The sequence below is a fragment of the Prinia subflava genome, chromosome 4 (assembly GCF_021018805.1).
Source record: "Prinia subflava isolate CZ2003 ecotype Zambia chromosome 4, Cam_Psub_1.2, whole genome shotgun sequence".
In the NCBI taxonomy this organism is placed as follows: Eukaryota; Metazoa; Chordata; class Aves; order Passeriformes; family Cisticolidae; genus Prinia; species Prinia subflava.
In genome coordinates, this window is record NC_086250.1 from 39,167,576 (window position 1) to 39,187,965 (window position 20,390).

At 36.6% G+C, this 20,390-nt stretch overlaps 1 protein-coding gene across 2 annotated transcripts in view; it reads right to left on the minus strand.

Moving 5' to 3' along the window:
* Positions 1-2,398: 2,398 nt before the first annotated feature.
* Positions 2,399-20,390, minus strand: part of RAP1B (RAP1B, member of RAS oncogene family) — a 35,044-nt gene continuing 17,052 nt past the window's right edge. For both annotated transcript variants that reach the window (XM_063396503.1, XM_063396502.1), the window contains 7 exons: positions 18,256-18,340; positions 16,798-16,866; positions 13,979-14,035; positions 12,754-12,894; positions 10,655-10,798; positions 8,819-8,934; positions 2,399-7,386 (listed from right to left, as the gene is read on the minus strand). In XM_063396503.1, the coding sequence (XP_063252573.1) occupies positions 8,848-8,934; positions 10,655-10,798; positions 12,754-12,894; positions 13,979-14,035; positions 16,798-16,866; positions 18,256-18,312 (555 nt within the window). In that variant the 5' untranslated portion in view covers positions 18,313-18,340 and the 3' untranslated portion in view covers positions 2,399-7,386; positions 8,819-8,847. The remainder of the gene's footprint in view (positions 7,387-8,818; positions 8,935-10,654; positions 10,799-12,753; positions 12,895-13,978; positions 14,036-16,797; positions 16,867-18,255; positions 18,341-20,390) is intronic.

The window sequence follows — 20,390 nt, forward strand, 5'->3', positions numbered from 1 at the left end:
CGGGAGCGGCGGGGCCGGCTGCGGGCTGCTCTCCTCTCAGTGCGCGGCACCCCGCGTTGAGGGTCAGAGCTGGAAAATAAACAACCCTTAGTGTAAAAGTGTCGGGTGCTGTTGGGGTTATCTCGCCGCACAGAAAAGGCTGATCAGACGCGCAGCGTGTTTCAGACACATTCGGCTGCAGCAGCCTCCGTGCCGGCCTCAGCAATGCCGAGTTCGTTCTCACGGAGTTGCGAGCGCGCGTCTGGTTCGTTCCCGTTTCTCCCAGTCTAATTCAGTCTACTGGCATCAACATTAAAGGGTAAAGTAAGCACCGTGCAGGATCACTCAACCCTTCAAAGCTGGACAAACTTAACAGAATTATGAAATTACCTCTCCCTTTCCTTCTCCAAGTGAATTCAGCCTACTTTTTTAACTACAGAAAAACATTATTACTGCTTTATAAGTACAACCGATTGTTCAGCTGACCGTGGTTCGTGTAGTTGCGCTCTAGGACAAGGAAAACTGTCCGATCTTGTCATGTAGACAGGCAAGTTCTGAAATATGCTTGCAAGTACTTGGGTATTTTTAGGGCTACAGCTACAATGGGGTGCTTCAAGCAAATTAGACAGGATACACCTGACAACAGCTGCAAAAGGCAGCAGAAGTGCAAAATACGGTCTGAAGTCCTCCGGCTTGCTTGAGATACTGATAAAACACCACGATGCCCAAGCACAGGTCTCACTGAAGCTGCCAGAGAGCCTAACTTCAGAAGGCTTCACAAGAAGAAAGCTGATGAAGACTGGGTATGCAGAAACACAAGCAAGCAGAAGACCTATAGAGAGTAGATTAGTCACTCAGGAAATGTAATTTTGGATTAAAAAAAACCCCCAACAACCAACCATTAAAAACAAAGGTCATCCTTCTGTCTTGAAGACTACCAAGAAAGCACAAGCAAAGGCAACAACATCATGACAGAAAACAAGAAGTGTTAAATGAATTACATCTTAGTTCAGTACCATATAATAGAATTCACCTTTTCAACATATCCCACTGAAACAGTGTAGCATTATGGTCTCCAGTGCAGTGGGAAACTCAGAGTAATGCACAAATCAGTGTCTGGTTCAATCGTTTGCTAACAGCTCACACCCTCAGGCTAGCCCTGCCTCAGGGCAGAGAGTAAACAAGTGAGAAATGTAATGATGATGGAGAATATGCTTCCTTTGTGTGCCAGCTCAAGTTTATTAAAATCAGTGACAGATGAGAACAAAGCAAAGGAAGTAAGTCTGAAGAGAAATTAAGAGGGCAGGATGCATACTTTTTTAAAAAACCCAAACCAAACAAACCTGTAAAAGATTGAAAGATTGGGGCCTCTGAGAGAACTTGTCTTAAAATGTACAGCCTCTCAAGTCCAGACTGCAGAAGCACCTTAGGGGCTCCAGCAAGGGTAAAGGCAGGGCGAACTGGGTAAAAACCTGGAGGTGTGTTTCAGTACTTCTTCACTGGCATCCCATTTCACATTTATCTACCAAGATTGAAAATCTCATGAAAGTGTCTTATGCTTCCAAGAAGCAGAAGGAAACGCTTTTTTTTTCAGTCAATGATAGAAAGGACTCTAAATTCAAATTTATAATTAAAATTCGTAAATCTGTCCTTAAGTTTCACATATTTGCATCAGATACACTGATCTTAATTCCAGTTGTTACAATAACTGCAGGGGAGATAGCAATGCTCCCTCCTGAGAGGTAGGACACCCAAAGATGGCCCTGCAGCCAGCACAACTAACACAGAAAACAATAATATTGGCAGATTTATTGCCAGTGCCTAAGGTTCCTCTGCTCCCTCCTATTTTTCTCCAAAGTTAACAGAGGCTACAGGATGTACTAGGTTAATTTTAATCTAGTATATCCTGAACTCAAACTCCAGTTACTCTTTATGAAATACATTTTAAGACAGCTCATGAATAAATTTTCTTAATGCCCTGCTAAGCTGTATACACGCCATCTGCATATACAGAATTGTTTAATCAGAATTACCAAAAGCCAGAGCTCAACAAAGTTCATGTGCAATGTGTGACAGCAGCACAACTACACTCAGTACAAAGAAAACTGGAAACTACACTATACCTTGCCTTTTTGCAAGAGAAGCAAGAAGGTTCATGTTTTAGCCCATCTTGTCTTAGCTGAAACACATTCCTGGAAGTGTGTAATTTTTTTTAAATTTAAATGTAAGGAAACTTTTAAAAAACTAATCTCAAGAATTTAAGTAAGGTGTTCTTGTGATTGCTTAGTATTTAAATACATGTTGGCTCTCAAAATGTTTGCTCAGATTCTTACAAAAATAAATTGATTCTCATACTCTTTCTATTGAAGCAGCTCAGCTAAAACCATTTTTTAAAAATTAAACAGGAAGAAGAAAGAGACAAATTTGTAACTCATTTTATTTGTGTCTGAAAATCATGACAGTACTGCCAAGGGTCTTTGTTGCTATTGGGTGCATTACAAGCAGTAAACCCAGTTGATGAGAGCTGTGATTTCACATGAAGAGATTTTTTCGTACTTAGTATGGGAGTGAAGCTACCAAGTCCTCCCTACTAGATTTGGAAGATTAAAATGCCACATAGTATGAAAAGGTAAAGTATACTGACAAAAGAAGCAACTGTAACATCCACTTGGATTTCACTCAGTATTCAAGATTGCAGAAATGCCCCATGCCTCCAAGTTCATGGTAAACAAAAGACATTACATGAATTAATTAGAAATGACAATGATTCTCAAATGAAGTTCACTCCAGTCATAACTTCAAAGAAAAAAAATCCCAGTGGCAACAAACTTTCTTAAAACACTGAAGCTGTAGAGCTTGTTGTTTGGCAGAATTAGGATCTCTTGAGACTGAAGTGAGTATGGTGGAACTGCAAAGACATTCTTTATCCATTCACTAATCTCTCCCTAAAGAACAACTCTTTGAAAACAGGAAGTCACTCTCTGCTTGATGACTCAAACTTCTGAAAAGAAATGGTTTGGAAGGTTATTTAAAACAAACAAACAAACAAACAACTCCCGAAAACCCCAAACACAGAAAACACAGCAAAATCCACATTTATATGTTGTTTGAAGTCCAGATATTGAAACACTGTGAACTAAATCAAAACTATGAAACAACTTTGCTTGTCTTTTAGTTCAAGACTCAGAAGGTAAAGTCTTCCACAAATATAAGTATCATTGCAGAATTTATTTTATAAAATGGAAAAGGTAGATAAGGTTTTAGAAGTCTTCAAGTTGTTCATAAGCCTTTGAAAGAAAAGAATACATGCTTGAGATTCAGAAATAAAAACCTAAATTAGTAACTCTGGTACTCTAATGCTAAGGAGAACAATTTACAACTGCATTTTGTTATATATTTAAAATCAACTTTTTATTTTTCTTTATTCTCCTCCCCACACACAGGCAAAATAAAAGCAATAAATTGAAACACAGCCTAATGCTGTTGGAACAGCAGTTTAAAATTGAACAAAAAGCTTTTTGTCTATACTTGACTGCATTATCAGATTAGAATTTAAAAAGTGCTACATAGCTGTAACATAGACTATTTTTGAGTATTCACATCTAGTATAAGTTTTTACTGTTGATATGTCTAAACTGAAGTCTATCTAGAACTAGTACAGTATTGTGGCCAAACCTTTTCCCAACCAAACTATTTTCAAAACTGGCAAAGATTAGAAAACTTGGGAAAAAAAATCATTATGTTTGATTCATCCTGTTTGTTGACAGCATTTTAAAAGAAGAAAAATTCTCATCTTTACCGCTTACATCTGTAAAAAAATGCAATTCTACTTACAACATTTTAATCCAAATTTCAAACTCCTGCCACCTTTCATTTCTAGCATCACAGAATCAGTATGTCTTATGAAAGAACTGTAATATCTAACTCCACAATACTTTCCTGGAATTTAAATTCTCTTATGCAGGAGAGCAGTAGTAATTTGAGCTTACACTTCGTTTGTTTTGACATCTGAAAACATCTTGCAATGTCTCAAAATAGTCTTCTAAGTTAGGCAAGTAACATTCATTTCACAGAATAATTTGAGAATGAAAAAGGGCACTAGGAAAAGGTAAGATATATAAGAGAAATTTATATTGCAAGGAAAGAGTCCTGATATGAAGAGTGCAATTCCATTAAATAATACTTCTGTACTACTTTTTCCATAGAAGGCTCAGACTTTAAATACTGACATATCAGTTTCAGATTAGAGAGGAAACAAAGCAGTGTGCACTGTAAGCATAACTTAACTTTACAAGCAGTAACATGTGTATTAACACTGAATTTGCAAAAATGCCTGTGTTAGTTCTCTAAATGGGAGTTATGCATGTTTTCATCCAAAGCTTTAGGAGAAGTGTTCCATTTCTGTACAAGTAGCTCTAGTATGAACTTCTTAAGCATTGGTACATACTGGACTTGTCTTGGAGATACGTAAAAGTTTGTTCAAAGATCTCAGCAGACAGGATTCTTTTCTGAATCCAGAGCTGGTAACTGCTTGCACAGTTCCAATTCCCATGGGGAACTGGGAGCTCACTTCCTCAGCAGCAACAACCTTTTACACCACAATTATTTAGACATGAAGAGAATTCTTACGTGTTTTTCTTTACACTTTATCATTTCATTAGCAACATTTTGTCAAGCATCTTCCCGTTAACAAGTGGGACAACTGCTCCCTTGAAGCTTGCCTAAATTTTCAAGAATATCAGGGTTTAGGTGTTACCTGGGTTACAATGTGCTGGCTTTACACATCTGACGTAAGTTCTAAATACAGGGAGGGGAGATCGTATTTCCCGTCTTTAGCACAATCTTTAGATGTTAAAGCCTAGAAATTCTGAAAATTTTACTTCCTTAAGAGTTTGATCCAACTGAATACCACTAATGCTGAAGAAGAGAACCACCAAGAATGCTTCAGTACAGAGCTTTTCAGGACAAAGCCTGATCTTCCCTGTCAATAGTATTCTTTGGCTGGACACCAAGAACAGACCAAGGCCCCTTCTATGACGTTCTCAAAGAATTTTCTCTCACTCCCACCCAATGCCATCTGTACAGCTGCCTGAAAAAGAAACACATTAAAAAGACCAATAAAAGGACAGCCAGGACATCAAAGTGTTACAAGACCTGAATAAGAAGAGGTTGGAAATGAAGGGAAGAAAAATTCTGATTAGCTCACCAAAGAAGGTAGCTACCTTGTGAAAAAAGAACTAGGGCATCTAGTGCTCCAGTCTCCTCTACTCTGGGGACCAAGCAGGATGGGGATGATCACATCTTAAGGTTTCTAATGATAAATGAAAAGGAATTTCAGTCTTAAATCTGGCTCTGCACAGTAGAAGTGTATTACCTCCATTAAACAATGGTGATGACTAATGAAACTACAAGCAGGAAGGATCAGCTGGGCTCCTTAATTCAGTTTGGGCAACATAAACTATCTCAAAGCCTACCAGCATTAGCTAAACTAATCTGATTGAATTTGCAGGAATAAATTAGAACAAGCTCTCTGATAATTCTGTGCCAGAGAAACAGGAAGTACCAAGTATTTGGGTGTGACAATTATTTTGAGCAGCACAGACAAGATCAGGAAATCATCTAGTCCATGTGTTCCACTTCTCAGTCCAACACTATTAACAGCTATTTCAAGTCTGAAAAATTCTACACTCAATACTGCAAGAGTGCTCTTCTGCAGATTTCCTTAAAAGCAATCAAAATAAGGTTTGGCTCATGCAGAGCTCATGCAGAAAAAGCATTCTGTCTCCCAAGATAATTTTTTTGCTAGACTAAGCAAATTTTAACAATTAATTCTCGGTGGAAAGAAGGCAAACAGCAGGCAACATATTTTCAAGTTTCCAAAACAGCCACTGATAGTGTAACCTTTGAAGACAGGTATTTTTCTGTTAGACTTTTCCTTTTGTTAGCGCTTGGAATATTCCAAGTCCAGAAATTTCATTCAGTCAGAAATTTATTCACACTAACACATGGGATATTATTAGAAGAAATATCTATGGCATGTATTTGTCAGAAAACAAAGACATTGGGGTTCCTCTTCATCCTAAAATGTATGAATCTGCACTGTGTGAGAGATTTAAAAATCAATATTGACTAGTGCTACTAAAACACAAAACATTCAAGTAGTATAACTGTAATGCAAGCCCTTGCATGGCAATCCAAATTTATTGAACTACTGATGCTAAGTCATACAAAATTGCACCACTTTAATTAAGGCTTTTAGTTTACATTTGGCCACCTCAAAGCAGTTGTAACATTAGGTTGGTCAATTTAAATACTGTGGCTCCCTGTTGGATATACACACAATCTTTACACCCAAACGTTAATGCATACAAAGCAACAAGGCATTGTTAAATAAATCAGCAAAAGGTAATTACTGCAACTTAGGCCCTGTGACCAATTACACATGATTAAAATTACTTCCCACATTCACATCCACAGTACTCTTCCACCATTTAACATCTCAACCAAAACGTTACACATGTAAAACAATCACTAACAGGCAAAAGTACTAAACCTGTATATTTGGTATTGCAAATACACTTATGCATGAGCAAGCAAGGGAATTCACAGTGAGAATCTACAGCTGCAGAAGCCCAAAAATGATTTACAAAAAATTGTTAAATCATTAAAAAATTGTTTTAAAATATACACTTCTTGTTGTAGACCCCCACTGTACACACAACTATAAACATTGTTCCCTATGTAAACAAGGAAAAGGAAACATACAATAAAAGGTTGAAAAGTCTGGACATTTCCTTCCCAACAGATATTAAAGGCCATGTCTTTAGTCAGACGTTATACTGAAAGGACTCTTAAAGACTAGGTCACTGTCTCCACAGGTTTTTCCTAAAATTAAAAAACTATATAGCCGTTGTGTTAATCAAAGCGCTTTTGTACAATACGATGATGATGATGATGATCCTGTATTTCTTTAAAAAAGTTACAATAAGCTACAAATACCGATGAAGCAAAGTTATCTGGAGTAGTCTATATAGGAGCTCTTTGGACTTTCTTTTATTATGCTAAAATAGTGGTGCTTTTAGGATTTACATTATTGTACTCTCCAATAGAAAGTGGGGATTGTTGAAGTATACAGTACACAGTTTTCATACATGTACAACATTGGTGGATGAACAATGTCTCTTATCAGTAATACTGGATGTAGGCTCTGGTTTTACCAGTTGCATACACAGAATATTTAGAAGTAAAAATCTCTCATGACACTGGAAAGTGATAGAATGTGCAAACTGATGTAGCTTTCATCCATTTCTTAAAGGGTACCACCACAGGAAAGTCCATTTAAGATGTTGGTAGGTTTAATAAAGTTGGAATGCTGGCACTGTTGAATTGGGCAACAGTTCTTCAGACCTGTAACAACAAAACAATGAGTTATTATTAGTAACAACAATTTGTCCTTGCTCTTTGCTTAAAACAGCTACAGCAGGAACTAGCAAAGTTCTTGACAAACACAAAACAACCTTAAAATTTCTCTAATAATGCACTTCTGTACACATAGAAATAAACTATCTCAATTATCATCCTAACTGGATTAGGATACATACATAGAGGAATCTAGGATGCACTGTAGAAGTAAGAGTTGATTGATGGGACTAGTTTTTCTTACAGCATAGGAGTTCCCATGGGTTTAAGAACAAGCACAATTGAAGGACCGAAGCTTCTGAATTCGAAGTCCCATGAAGGAAATGGAGCAACCATTTCTGCCACCCTCAGCTAATGCTTTTGGAACCATCTTAGTTTTACTGTTTAAAGTTGTTCAAACTGAGGAGGTGTTAATAAACAACAACAAAAAAGTTACATATGGCACTACCTGATTATTAATAAAAGCCTACAATTTCTGGCAGTGAGATGTCCTACTAGGATCCTTCAGTACCTCCAACAGGTCTATTGGAGGACAAAATAATGGATCCCACTACTGAAGGAACTGTATCACTGTATGTTCAATAACACTGAAGGAAAGAGAGACAACTTTGATGATGTCAGGTCAATCAGGACAGACCACTGCCCATACTAAGGCTTGGAGATGGAAGGAGGAAAACAACTTGCCCAGAACCACCCACCCCCACAACACACATTTCCAGAAAAAAAATCCATGCCTCCTGACTAACTTCTGGAAAGGCTTGCTTAAAGAGCAAGCTGGAGCTTACTTTATCTTCCAGCACCATTCTTTGTGCACATATTAAGTAATGTAGAAATTTAGCCAACTGCAAACAAGTAAGAAATTGATCTAGTAACCAATAACTTCAGGTCAAATACTTGGAGTGTGACAATGATCACCTTTCTCATCCAAATATACTAAATACAATTCGGCCTCCAAAATACCCACACAGTCTCAAGAAAGGAAGCTAAATTCCTATTACATCACACAAGCATATGCAGGAGGTGAAAGCAGAAAGAGACACCAGCATGCAAACTATAGTACTGTACTGTGTGCATTCCAGATAACTGAGCTTTTGTGGCATATTCTATCAGGCTTTAAAAGAGAAAACTGTATTTCCAAAAGCTTTGATGTATCAGAGGAAACACTCTTAATTTGAGCTCTACCAACACCTTAAAGCTTGAAAAAACCCCCAGACTAGTGTGAACAGTGTACGTTGCACGTATTTGTAGTTCTGACTTTGAAATGGCAAAATAAAGACAAGAAACATTTCTATGATAATGTAAATCAATAACTTTCAATACTGTTCTGCATCAACAGCTCCCACAGCTGTTTAGGGTTTTTTAGTTGTTGTTTTGTTTGTTTTGAATAGCCATAATGCACAGAAAAATTGAAAATGTTTACCTGGCTCAGAGCTACAGTACAGCTATGCATTAAAGTAGCTGACATGATGACTTTTTGCGTGCTTTTCCAGGCACCGGAGTTTTTCTGTTAATTTGTCGCACAAGGTCATAAAAGATCTGAAAAGAGAGAAATCAGTTGATTACAGATATTATGAGGCTTCTCTTATAACCTTCAGCCTTGAAAATTCACACATAATGCACTCACATACTTAAGAACCCCTGAAAATATTTATTTACCACACAACTATAAAGTTAAATTGTATACTTAGTTAATAACTGGTTGCCTTTTTTTTGCTTGCTTAAGATAACTGTCTGCAAAGGGTTCTACAGCTTCAATGAAGCAAACTGGAGAGACATCTATAACCCACAGCTATTTAATCTCTGGATCAAACTCATCTGAACTCACATGAAAAATACCACAGTGATCAACTACCCTATGGTATTTCTTTGCAGTTTAGCAGTAAGGTCATGAAACAGGTCATTGCTTTCGTCTAACTCAAATCACTCTTAGGATATTCTTTTAAAGAAAATTCTAGTAAGTTTTAACAACACATTTTTCATAGTAACTCACATACCCTACATATTCGGTAATAGTCTCTTGTATTTGAATGAGATCATGCATTTCCAGATACTTAAAAATATACTGAAATCTAAAGAACTAATTCTGTCTCTCTAGACCTACAGCATGACAGAAGCATAAAATTGCCTAGAAAAGTAACTCATTTATGGGACTCTCACACTTTGAGTCTCCTAGAATTCTAACGAGAACATGATTTTTTTGAAAGGCTAATTTAAAACGAATCAACATACAACATTTCAACAGCATCTGTTTCATTCATAATTGACACTGCTCCAATTACTTGTGCATCTCATAAACTAAGGAAGCCCTCATGCTAAAGCCATCCTGGCACTTTCCTAAGCACTGGCTGCAAAGCAGCAAATGTTCCAACAAGGGCTTATAGTATTTGCTGGAAGTTCTAGTTTATTGACCATATGACTTTTATACAGCCACGGTGATTAATTCAAGTTTTAAAAAAAGTCAATGGCTTCCAGAAATTCCCAACTAATTAAACAGACATTACTTATTCTAAAAATCAGCTGTGTTAAAACCACCATACTGTTTTGATTACTTGCAAGTCTTGCAGAGGCCCTTTCAACTTGACTGAGGCTGCCAGCAATGTTTTCCAGATGACCTAATGAACTGTAGGATTTATCATAAAATTCAAGCTGTTTCAGAAATGTAAATACTAACACAGCTTTTTTTTCTAAATTTTTGTATCCCTTTCTTTATGCTGGCAAATCCCCAAAATGTATGCAATTTGATTAATTGTCTAGCTCCTGTTTAATAAGCAAGTAGATATACATAGTAGGAAGGCTTTTGCATCCCTTTTACTTTACAGAGCAGCTACTTTTAATAAAATGTTTTATACTTACCATTTCAAATAGTGTTAACACCAAATAACTTAGATTGTTTCAGTGACTTTACTCTCTTAAAGGTCTTTAAAAAAAGAAGTCTAGCAGTACAATCTCAGTTGACCGAGATAGTATCAACTAAGGAATGGAACACGGGAGAAATATTTATCCCAAATTCATACAAAAATAATTTGAAAATTACACTAATTACACTAAAATCAATACAATTTGAAAATTCCCACGTCAAAGCTAAATACATCCCTTACCATAAACCTCAAAACAGCAGAGTACAGTTTGGTCCATTACAGTGAATATTATTCATGATTTTTTTTAGTTTTTCCTTGACAAACAGTAAATGGCTATCAGGACAGTTTCCCATTCTTCTACCCCGACACCTCTCCCCACCACAGGTAAAACGCCATACCTCGTTAACATTTATCTTTGATTTTGCAGAAGACTCTAAGAATGCACAGTTATTCCATTGCCTTGCTAGGTTCTGACCTTGCTCCTTTCCCACAACTCTTTCATCTTCCAAGTCACACTTATTGCCAACCAGAATCATAGGCACCTAAAAAACAAATCAATGCCGTTAAAGACACAATTAAAAATTTTTACGGCACAATGTAAATGCAAATCTAGAAGCCATCTAATTCCTTAGAGGACCCTGATTTTCAGAATAATCAAGCTCTGGTATATCTGAAACTGAAGTTTACAGCTGTGTGATATTTCAATCTTCAAATGAAACATTTTGGCTGGTTTTTGCCATGGCAATAGGGGGAATGGTCTGAGGATTCAGTACACTGCCAACCGAGCAAATTTCATGTTTATTTTTAGAGAATTTAATGAGATTTCATTTTTAGATGTTTGTGGCATCAAGAAATCTACTGAAGGATTTACCAAATGATTCTTACAAATTCCAAAATCCTGGAATTAGTGTCCTATACTGGGTAGCATGATGAAGGATGCTAAAGCTCCTTTCACCATTCTTCTACTCTCAGCATTTATCACACAGTTCTTATTAGCAAGCTACAGCACACAGAGAAGACGAACATGCTACCTTACCAGCATTCCCAACTGCAGAAAATGCTGAATTGAGCTTTGTAGCAAGGAAATGTCATCATCTATTTTTCCCCCCATTCCTTACTTTTACTAGTTTAAGGACATAGCTGAAGTCCTCACAGACTCAAGTGCTGACACCAGGTTTATGATATTTTGACCATTTAATTTCCCCCACTAAGAAAGCAAGTTATGCCTAAGTTTTGGCATAAGAAAAATTTTTTCTATGAATTCTGATGGAAACTCAAGTTGCAACTTGAAGCTTATTATCTTTCTCCTGATACTAATGAAAGCCTTTCAGAACTGAGGGGTGTCTTCTGAAAAATACAATTCTAAGGAAATACCTGCAAAATGACACTAATCAGCATAAAGATAACACACAAAGTAAGATTTTAAATATCATCACATTTATCTTGATTTTATTGTACAAAACTAGTATCATGGTAAACAAGGCTATAATTTGGTAGGCTGTGGATAGGAAAGTTCCATACACTTAAATATTGACCTTTTGAGTTACATTTGTGAAAATGGGCAATAAATTGCTTCAAGAAGAAATCCACAGAACATAAGTAACACCTGCAAGTGCTTATGGTCAAGGAAGTGCAAGGTGTTTTGTATTAAAAAAGTCTTCTTCCCTGAAAAATACACTTCCCTGAAACTGAAATGATTAATATATTCTGTGTCTGCTGACAGCAGAAGCATATGCAGATACATGCAGTACGAAATGTATCAAAGTTATCAAAGTTTGCATAAACACAGTTTAAATGAGATGATCATGCTTAAAAACTGTTCATTGCTTATTTTTTTTCTTCAAGGAGGTACTTCTTCTGCGTGAATGCTACAAGGTGTTTCTGTTAAAAACACACTCTTACGCTGTTTTCACATTTGAAATACTTCTTTCCTTTATTAGGAGATCAAGCATTCACTTCCTCCAACAGCTGTAAAGTTCTTTTCATCATTTATAAAATATAATGTTTTAGCCTCACTTTATAGCTTTAATAATGCTAAGATATGCATAATAGAAATTGTGTGCAAATAGGATGACTGAACTTAATTGTGAACAGTCAGGAAAATATAAAAGTTACATAACATGTAAGTTTAAAGGTTACAATTTAAAATTTTATGCTTTTAAAATACCATAAGCAGTAGGGATTTTGAGCAGAAAAATTCACTGACAGTAATCAAGGCAACAACAATAGTTGCTTTAGAAATGTTTGCTGCAGTCTAATGAATAAAGTTATACCCAGTTTCAATTAAGCTATTTTAAAGAAAGAGATTAAACAATTCTCCATATAACACACGACAAGTTACATTTCTTCAGTTTACCTAAAAAGAGTTGCATTTCTGTACTATGCATCTACTGGTTCATACATCTTAACTTAAAACTTGGAGACTACCTGGCCACAGTATGTACACTACAACAAGCTAATGAAAACTTCAAGTGTTAAGAATTTTTAGAGATCTTACATCGTCAGTGTCTTTGACTCGAAGAATCTGTTCTCTTAGATCCTGTAAATCATTAAATGTGGACTGAGCTGTGATGGAATATACTAATGCAAAACCTTGTCCATTTTTCATGTACAGATCTCTCATCGCTGTAAACTGTTCCTGTAATTAAAAAAAGGATACAGATATTGCATTCAATTTGCATTTTATTTGCACAAACTGCTGTAAACTGTGGGTCTAGTTCAGAGAAACTAGAGTAATTTCATTGGAGAGAAGTACAGTAGAAGGTACACTCTAATCCATAGATTACAGAAGCTAAATTCCTCCTGAATCTCTAACACCAACATTTTGTCCATATCCTGATAGGTCCTTAAAATGGATCATAAAGTAAATGCATCCCTTTTCACACCCAATTTTGTAGTCGAGCCAATTTCCTATGTTAAACTCTACATTAATTTTCAAGGAGATGGACTAGAGGATGGAGATACTCAATAAACTTGTCACATTTCCATGACTTGAGTGACAACTATGATATTGCACATAAAGACTCATTGGTGCACTCTTACCAGTACAACTGTAGAATGGCATGTGCCTCTTTCACATTGGTGACTTGGCTATCTGGTGCCTGATCAATCACTCCCTGTCCCTTGCTATATGTCAGATGAAAAGTGCAATTTATTTCTAGAAAACAGCCACTCTATCTTACTATATATTTACAGAGTATTAATCTAACAGGGAATTTAAATAAGTTACTACTGGACGAAATTACTGCCACACTTCAGAGAACACATGCTAAACTCCAAGAGTCTTGAGCTTACACTCACTGGAATCAATAAAGGAAATTACTGGTTTCAGTAATTTTGGAATTAGTCAGAGAAAATCCTGACCAGTATGCAAAGGGTCAGCATAACCCTTTTGCTTTGAGCTCCTATAAGCTGACAGAAGCAATACTATTTTTATCCCAATGTCACAGCACATCTCACACACAAAAGAAAAAGGACATCAGAAGAAAGCATGTATTCTCTACAGCAACAGAAATCAAATCTTAGTGGCCAGTGGGTCCTACTTTTTTTCTGGGCAACAAACTTAAATCAAGAGCACAATCTCTTTTAAAATGCTCTATTTATTTCCTCTGTTACAGAATATAAGCTCATGGGAAACTTGCAATTATTTTCTGCTGCAATACTCAAGGTTTTTTTTAAATATGCTGTATATCAGTATTTAGTAAAGTTGTTTTTTTACATACCGTTCCTGCAGTATCTAAGATTTCAAGCATACACTGTTGTGCATCTACTTCAACTTGCTGTCAGGAAAGAAAGATGTGGTTAGAATTTTCCCCCTTGCAACTCTCCCCTCCAAAGTCATCAGAAATTTTGTGATTTTTTTATCAAATTCATAATGCATAAAGCAACATAATGGCTGAAGAAGACTTTATGGATATACACTTTGAAAACAGCAGGAAGAAGCCTTTCAAAGAGCCCCAGTGACATTCTCAAATGCAGTGTCAGCAGCCAAGTACCACTTTGCAAAGTGATTAGGGATTTTTGATTATTTAAAAGGAGGCTGCTAAATTTGTAATGATGGTTATCAGCAGCTAGCACACCTAATTTCCACTTGTTTCAGGGATCATCACAGATTGAAAGAAAAGTACAAGTGAAAGCCAGAAAACTGGATTGGCATACTAAGGCTCATTTAATAGTAATTTACATCTACAAGAGAATAAGTAGTACACAGCAAACAAACAGCCACCACTAAAAGTGGTGTCCCCAAAACAAGCCTTTAGGAACACTAATTAGAAAATTGACCCAGCTTAGAAGAGTTTGCAAAAAATGGAAGGCTTAAGAAGACAGAACAATTTCTGTGTTCATTCCAGAGTCCCTCTATCTAGTGAAAATACCTCAAAGAAATGGCTGAGAGTAGCAAAGCCCATGGAAGTGTCCTCAAGCTGTTTCAAGCGGACTACCCACATTTTTAATTTTTTTTTTCTTTCGAGCTATTGATAAACTTCTCTTGTTTTCACCTGCATGTAAAATTCTTAGCTAACAGATTACCTGTTCTCCATTTATGCACACTTTAATTTGCAGTTGGTATTCTGTAACTAGATTTGAGGTGGGGATAGGGAATGGGACTCTTTCCCTTCCTCTCACACCTCCCCCATGTCTCCTATGGATTGTGATTCCTTAAAAATAAAGACTATTTTAACAGGTATTGTTGCTGAAGTTCTTCAGCTAATTAAGCAGCATTTACTCACTTTATGAAGAAATATTTGGGGAGTAAATCAAGGCATAAAGTTTCAAGACTTCAAGCTCAATTATTTAGACAAATAAGTCATATCCTCTCAACTTTAAATATTATAAAATGACATTTAACATAAATAACATCGAATTTCAACTGCCAAACCAATACATTTTGAAGTCAAGGAGCAAGTTAGAATTGTAACTAACAGTGAGAAGGTGAAAATGACTATTACATAAAGTTGTCCAGACTTTAGCAAGACTTGAACAATCTGGCTGATTTGAAAAGAAGGATACCCAGTGTTATTATTAGTTATTTCAGGAACAAACCTGAAAGGAATATAAATCTTTATTAGCAGCTACAACAAAAAAATGTAGTTAGCTAACAGCAAAATTTCTGAAGATGGCATTACTTTTTTAGGCTCCATGGAAACCCTCTTTGGAAAAATTCACCCAGCAAACGCCATGATTCTACTATGACCTAAAGAATGTAAATATATAACAAAGGAAACACTTCACTTTAGATCAGCCTGTAAATGTTGTTTGAGTCATTTACTGGGTAAATTATTGCCTATACTGGAGTATATACTGGTATGTACTGGTAATTTACATTACCCAGCAAAGTCCTGCACCAAACACTGAAATACTGCCAAAAATTCTTGCTTCTCTAATACAGAAAAGGTGTCAACATAGAATTTGGTTCTGCTATTTCGTCTTTAATAAGAGTTCTACTTTGGCTGGAAGCCCACATACTTAGGACAGACTTGGGTTTTTCCAACATACAGTTTATATGAAGCCAAAGAAAAGAGGTATGAAATTATTATTTTGCTCTCACTAATTCCTCTTCTGTTCAGAAGAGATTCTGGTGACTGTAGGTTGCAACAGTTTTAACGCACCACCTTTGTTCCAACACAAATGTAGTTCAGTGCTGAAAGAGGAGGTCTTGCAGTTTGCCCATTCCCAGCTAGGGTTTGTGCATCTTGCCTCCCTGGTATAGACACCAACATTTTTGTGGCCACATGATAAGCAACATCAGTGTGTCAATGCATATGAAAAGTAATTCAGCTAAAAAAGACAGATTGGGAAACTGACACAGCCAAAAACTTATCTCTTGCACCAAATGGTTAATGGTAGCAGTTTGGATATAAATTTTCTTAGTCTGGAATCTTAATCGTGGTCTCAGGTGAGACTGAAGAGTGAGCAATATGGAGATTCAAGATGATGCAAGCAGAATCACACCTTTCAGCCTGTCATGCTGAAGACAGGAGGAGAGGAACTAACAGGCCACTTGCTGTAAATGCTTGTTCATTTACGACAGGTTTGTGTAAACTTACTAATAAAACAACAATCCATCTAATGGAAGCATATCTAGCTATCAGTTAAATTGTTATGAGTACAGTATGATAGATGCCTCCAGTGTTCTAAGGGTGTGAAGTTGTTTTTAGCTATTTTTCTAGCAGCAAAGCAGCTTAGTACCTCTAAGTCCAAATCCACCTGCAAATACTAATACACAAACAAACTAATAATAAATATTATAAAATTGGAAAGTGAGAATGTTTTTTGTATTTTTTCAATCCATGTTCCCAACTCTGCCAATGAAATAACCATTTTTTACTGACTAGACAGCAAAGTATTATGCTTAAATTTTAAAAACCTAGTCTTGAGTTATTCCTTTTAAACAAATGTTAGGAGAACATTTATATTTCAGACTTGTTATCTGGTTTAATATGGCATTGTGAGGCACACCCATTTTCAAGCAGTGATTCAAATATTTGACAGTATGTACTACAGCTTTAGGTTTCTGTAAACTAGAGTGGTCTTTTGTACATACCTTTCTGTAGGAGTCTTCTATCGTAGGATCGTATTTTTCAACAAATATTCCTTGAACAAACTGTACAGTCTGCAACACAAAAGTTCAAGTAAGATTCTCTTGCTTAGTGACATTTTGTAAACATTGTACACAAATCATTGTTCTAGGTATATACTCTATTATCCATAACATTTTTAAAGCAAATCAAATGATTGTCATAACTATAATTTTAAGAAACAACAGGAAATTAGATGTGTATGCCTACTTCACTATTTAACTGTTAGATGAAGCAATGCTACTCTTGCCTTTATCTACTGTCACATGGAGGGTAAGAATTAAAGCATGCATTGATTCAAGGTTTGCCTAACTCTTAGAATCAGTATTAGTTTCTAGTTGTCCAGGATACTATACAGCTGACCAACTTTTACATTTGTATTTAGAACTACTTTCATCTTCTGCTACTGATCTGCCAGCACAGGAATTAGTCGAAAAACAACAGCCAGCTTTTACTAGTCTTAACTACACTCAATAGAGGCTGCTCCTGTGTACCTAACAGCAACAAGGACTTTCTAGCACAAGTCAAATGGAACTTAAGACACAATGGCCAATCAGGGCAGGCACATTCAAATCCAGAAATGCTGCAGTGAGATAAAGAATTCAGAGGTGAATGAAAATGTTCTTTCACAATCTAACATGATTTCTCATTTAAGTTTTTCTTTATTAAATGCTGTGTATGAGAATACTTCTTATTCAAGAGAGTGGGTAAGCTTTGGAGCTTACTTTATGGTAAGGTACACAATTAAATGGAAAGATGCAAAGTTCTTAGGTGGGCTGAGAACATCATATTTTATGAACTTTTTCAGTTCTAGTCTAGGTCAGACTAAACTGTTCTGTAATCATTTACCTGTAAATAAAAGAGCTCATGCATTTTAATCATCTACCTGCCATAGCTATATACCTACTCTCACAGAAAGGATGCAGGAAACACATTAAACTTCCCACCAACATGCAAATTTGTATTTCTATCTGCATAAAGATATTAGTGCTAAAGACACTGCAGTCAAACATTAAGCAAACAGCACCCTGAAGATGCTTCTAGACACAGGACTTACAGGGGCAAGCTAGTTCATATCCTTTAAGAGATTCACAAAGGAGCTTGATTTCCCACAGACTGATAGCTGGTTTATCTGTGGAAGCCAGACACCCCCAGAATGCTGTAGCTCTGCACCTCACTGCACGAGACTGATCAAACACCATCAACCAAACCCATACAAAAATAGAGCATGTGAGAATGCACCAATGGATGCAGACGCACCCCGCAAGGGATCTCTCTACAAGCCATGATGCCTCACTGGGCATTACTAACACTTAGATTTATTTGTGCAAACTTACATAAAGGAATATACTTGAGCAGAGAGTGTACTAGAGAAAAAATGCAGTAAGCCTAAAAAAAACGTACTTGAACTGCCTCATACTTACCAGAGCAGACTTTCCAACACCTCCAGAACCAAGAACCACTAGCTTGTATTCACGCATGATGCAAGAGATAAATCACCCCCAATACCTAAAACACACAAAACACCAGTCTGATTAAAATTTGATCTATAAGCAGGAAGTACAATAATGACATCACAATCCAGTTAACTAAGCAGGGTTTGATAAAAAAATCCTTAGTTAACGTCTTTAATATAGCAGATATTTTCTAACTATCAACTCTTAATGCACCTACAATAAAATGCTGCAAACCATCAGATATAGTATTTGCTCTACCTCATTACTGATTCTGCCATCAATATTGGAAAAAACCCTACTATACTAAAGCTAGCAGTTACTATTCATAAGAAATAATTATCCAAGAGGAGAAAGCATGAATTTTATCCAGTTGATATTTTATCTGAAACACTTAAGCACTAAACAAAGAATCACAGAGATCTTTCCAAGAAAATGAATACCTCCCCTTCCCAGAAAACAAACACTCCTTAAAAAGAACAGTAGGATCCCAGAAGTCATTTTTAAAAAAAAATCCTTTCCCTAGTCTGAAAACTGTTTAATGTTCCACTAGATCTATTATGACTCATTTCATGAGTAAGTGGAAGCAACTAAAATAGTATTTTGAGACTCTATCTCTTCTACAAACTAGATCTGCTTCCCTGTTCTACACTAGCTGGTGTGGAACACTACCAGCAAACGATGAGATCTGCTTGCTCATCTTTGTTGGAATCTGACCATCAAACCAAAACAAGGCCACGGGTTTTGGGACATGTCTTTGGGCCATACCGCTCAAAAACCCACACCCCCTCTTACAATCCTGCTGGCAACTGAGCTAGCAGGACTGCTACTGCTTCCCCGAGAGGAAGGTCTCAGCTCCTTTCCTGCAGGGGCTCTAGCACTTATCAGATTGAGTTACCCATTTTCTCTCCTCTCCACCCCCAAAGAAAGATGAAACCCTCGCCAGCTAATTAATAATCTACAGGCCAGGGAAAAGAACAAGTGCAGGGATCCAACACAGGTGCTTATAAAACATAAGCAGGGAGGAATGTAAAGTAAGAAAGACCCTTCTCATCAGCAGCAATAGGACAGAGTCTCTGAAACACCATCTGTTAGGTGTTGAGAACAAAATGCTAAGAGGATTTATGCAGAAATTCAACCGCCGTGGTAGAGTCCTGCCTTTACCATCACTAATTAAATCTACCGATTGTGAAAGATGGAGAAATCAAGAGACCAGGTCCTACTTCTTGCAAATGCAGAATCTTTCAATTTATCTGAACTGTCCCTCACAAAAGGAACACAAGGAGAAAGCCTTAAGGAAATAATTACCCTGATGTCCAGCAAGAGATGCCTCCACAGGCTTCCATTAACAATACATTTTGAGACTCTTTGGTGATTTTCACACCTAATAGGACATCTTCTCACTCCTGACTTAAAAAACTCTTCCCTTCCTACAAAATTTTTTGCAAACACAGATCACAAGAACCATTCACCACAAGTTTCATCTAGTTGGCACCACTGTAAATGCTGTTAGATTCACAAATCTATAAATTGTCCAGTCTTTCCATAAACAGGATTGTTTCTAACTGTCCTGAAAGGCACCTCTCATGACAAGTTAAGCCTATAATTACATCACTGTTATTTCTTTAAAACAAACATTCAGTTATCCTTTTATTTTTAGAAGGGTATCACTAGAATGTCATAAACATAGTGGGTGTAGTGGAAATCCCAGTACAACAAACTGGGTGACCAGCAGCAATTTCACTGTCTTTAAAAGAAAAGTTTAAGCTGAGCTTTTCAGTCCCCAGACTGAAGCTAGCAACTAAATATGGAGATATCAATAATGAAGGCTGAGAGTAGTTTAAAAGTAACAGAACTTCAGCAGCAGGTACCACATATCTGTTTCAAGTCACTTCTGACGTTTTCTTACTCAGTGATCTGCAATTTCACAGAAAATTCTAAATCCTGAAATAAACTAACTTGGTTTTAGTGAGAGACTGCCAATTTCATTTTTGGCTCTGAAACAGCAATTCAGGAATTTAATGCAAGCTGAAGCTTCTTTCAGCATCCAGATTTGGAAGTTCAACCCTAAATATCCAATCACTGTACAATATTCTGGAGATGAT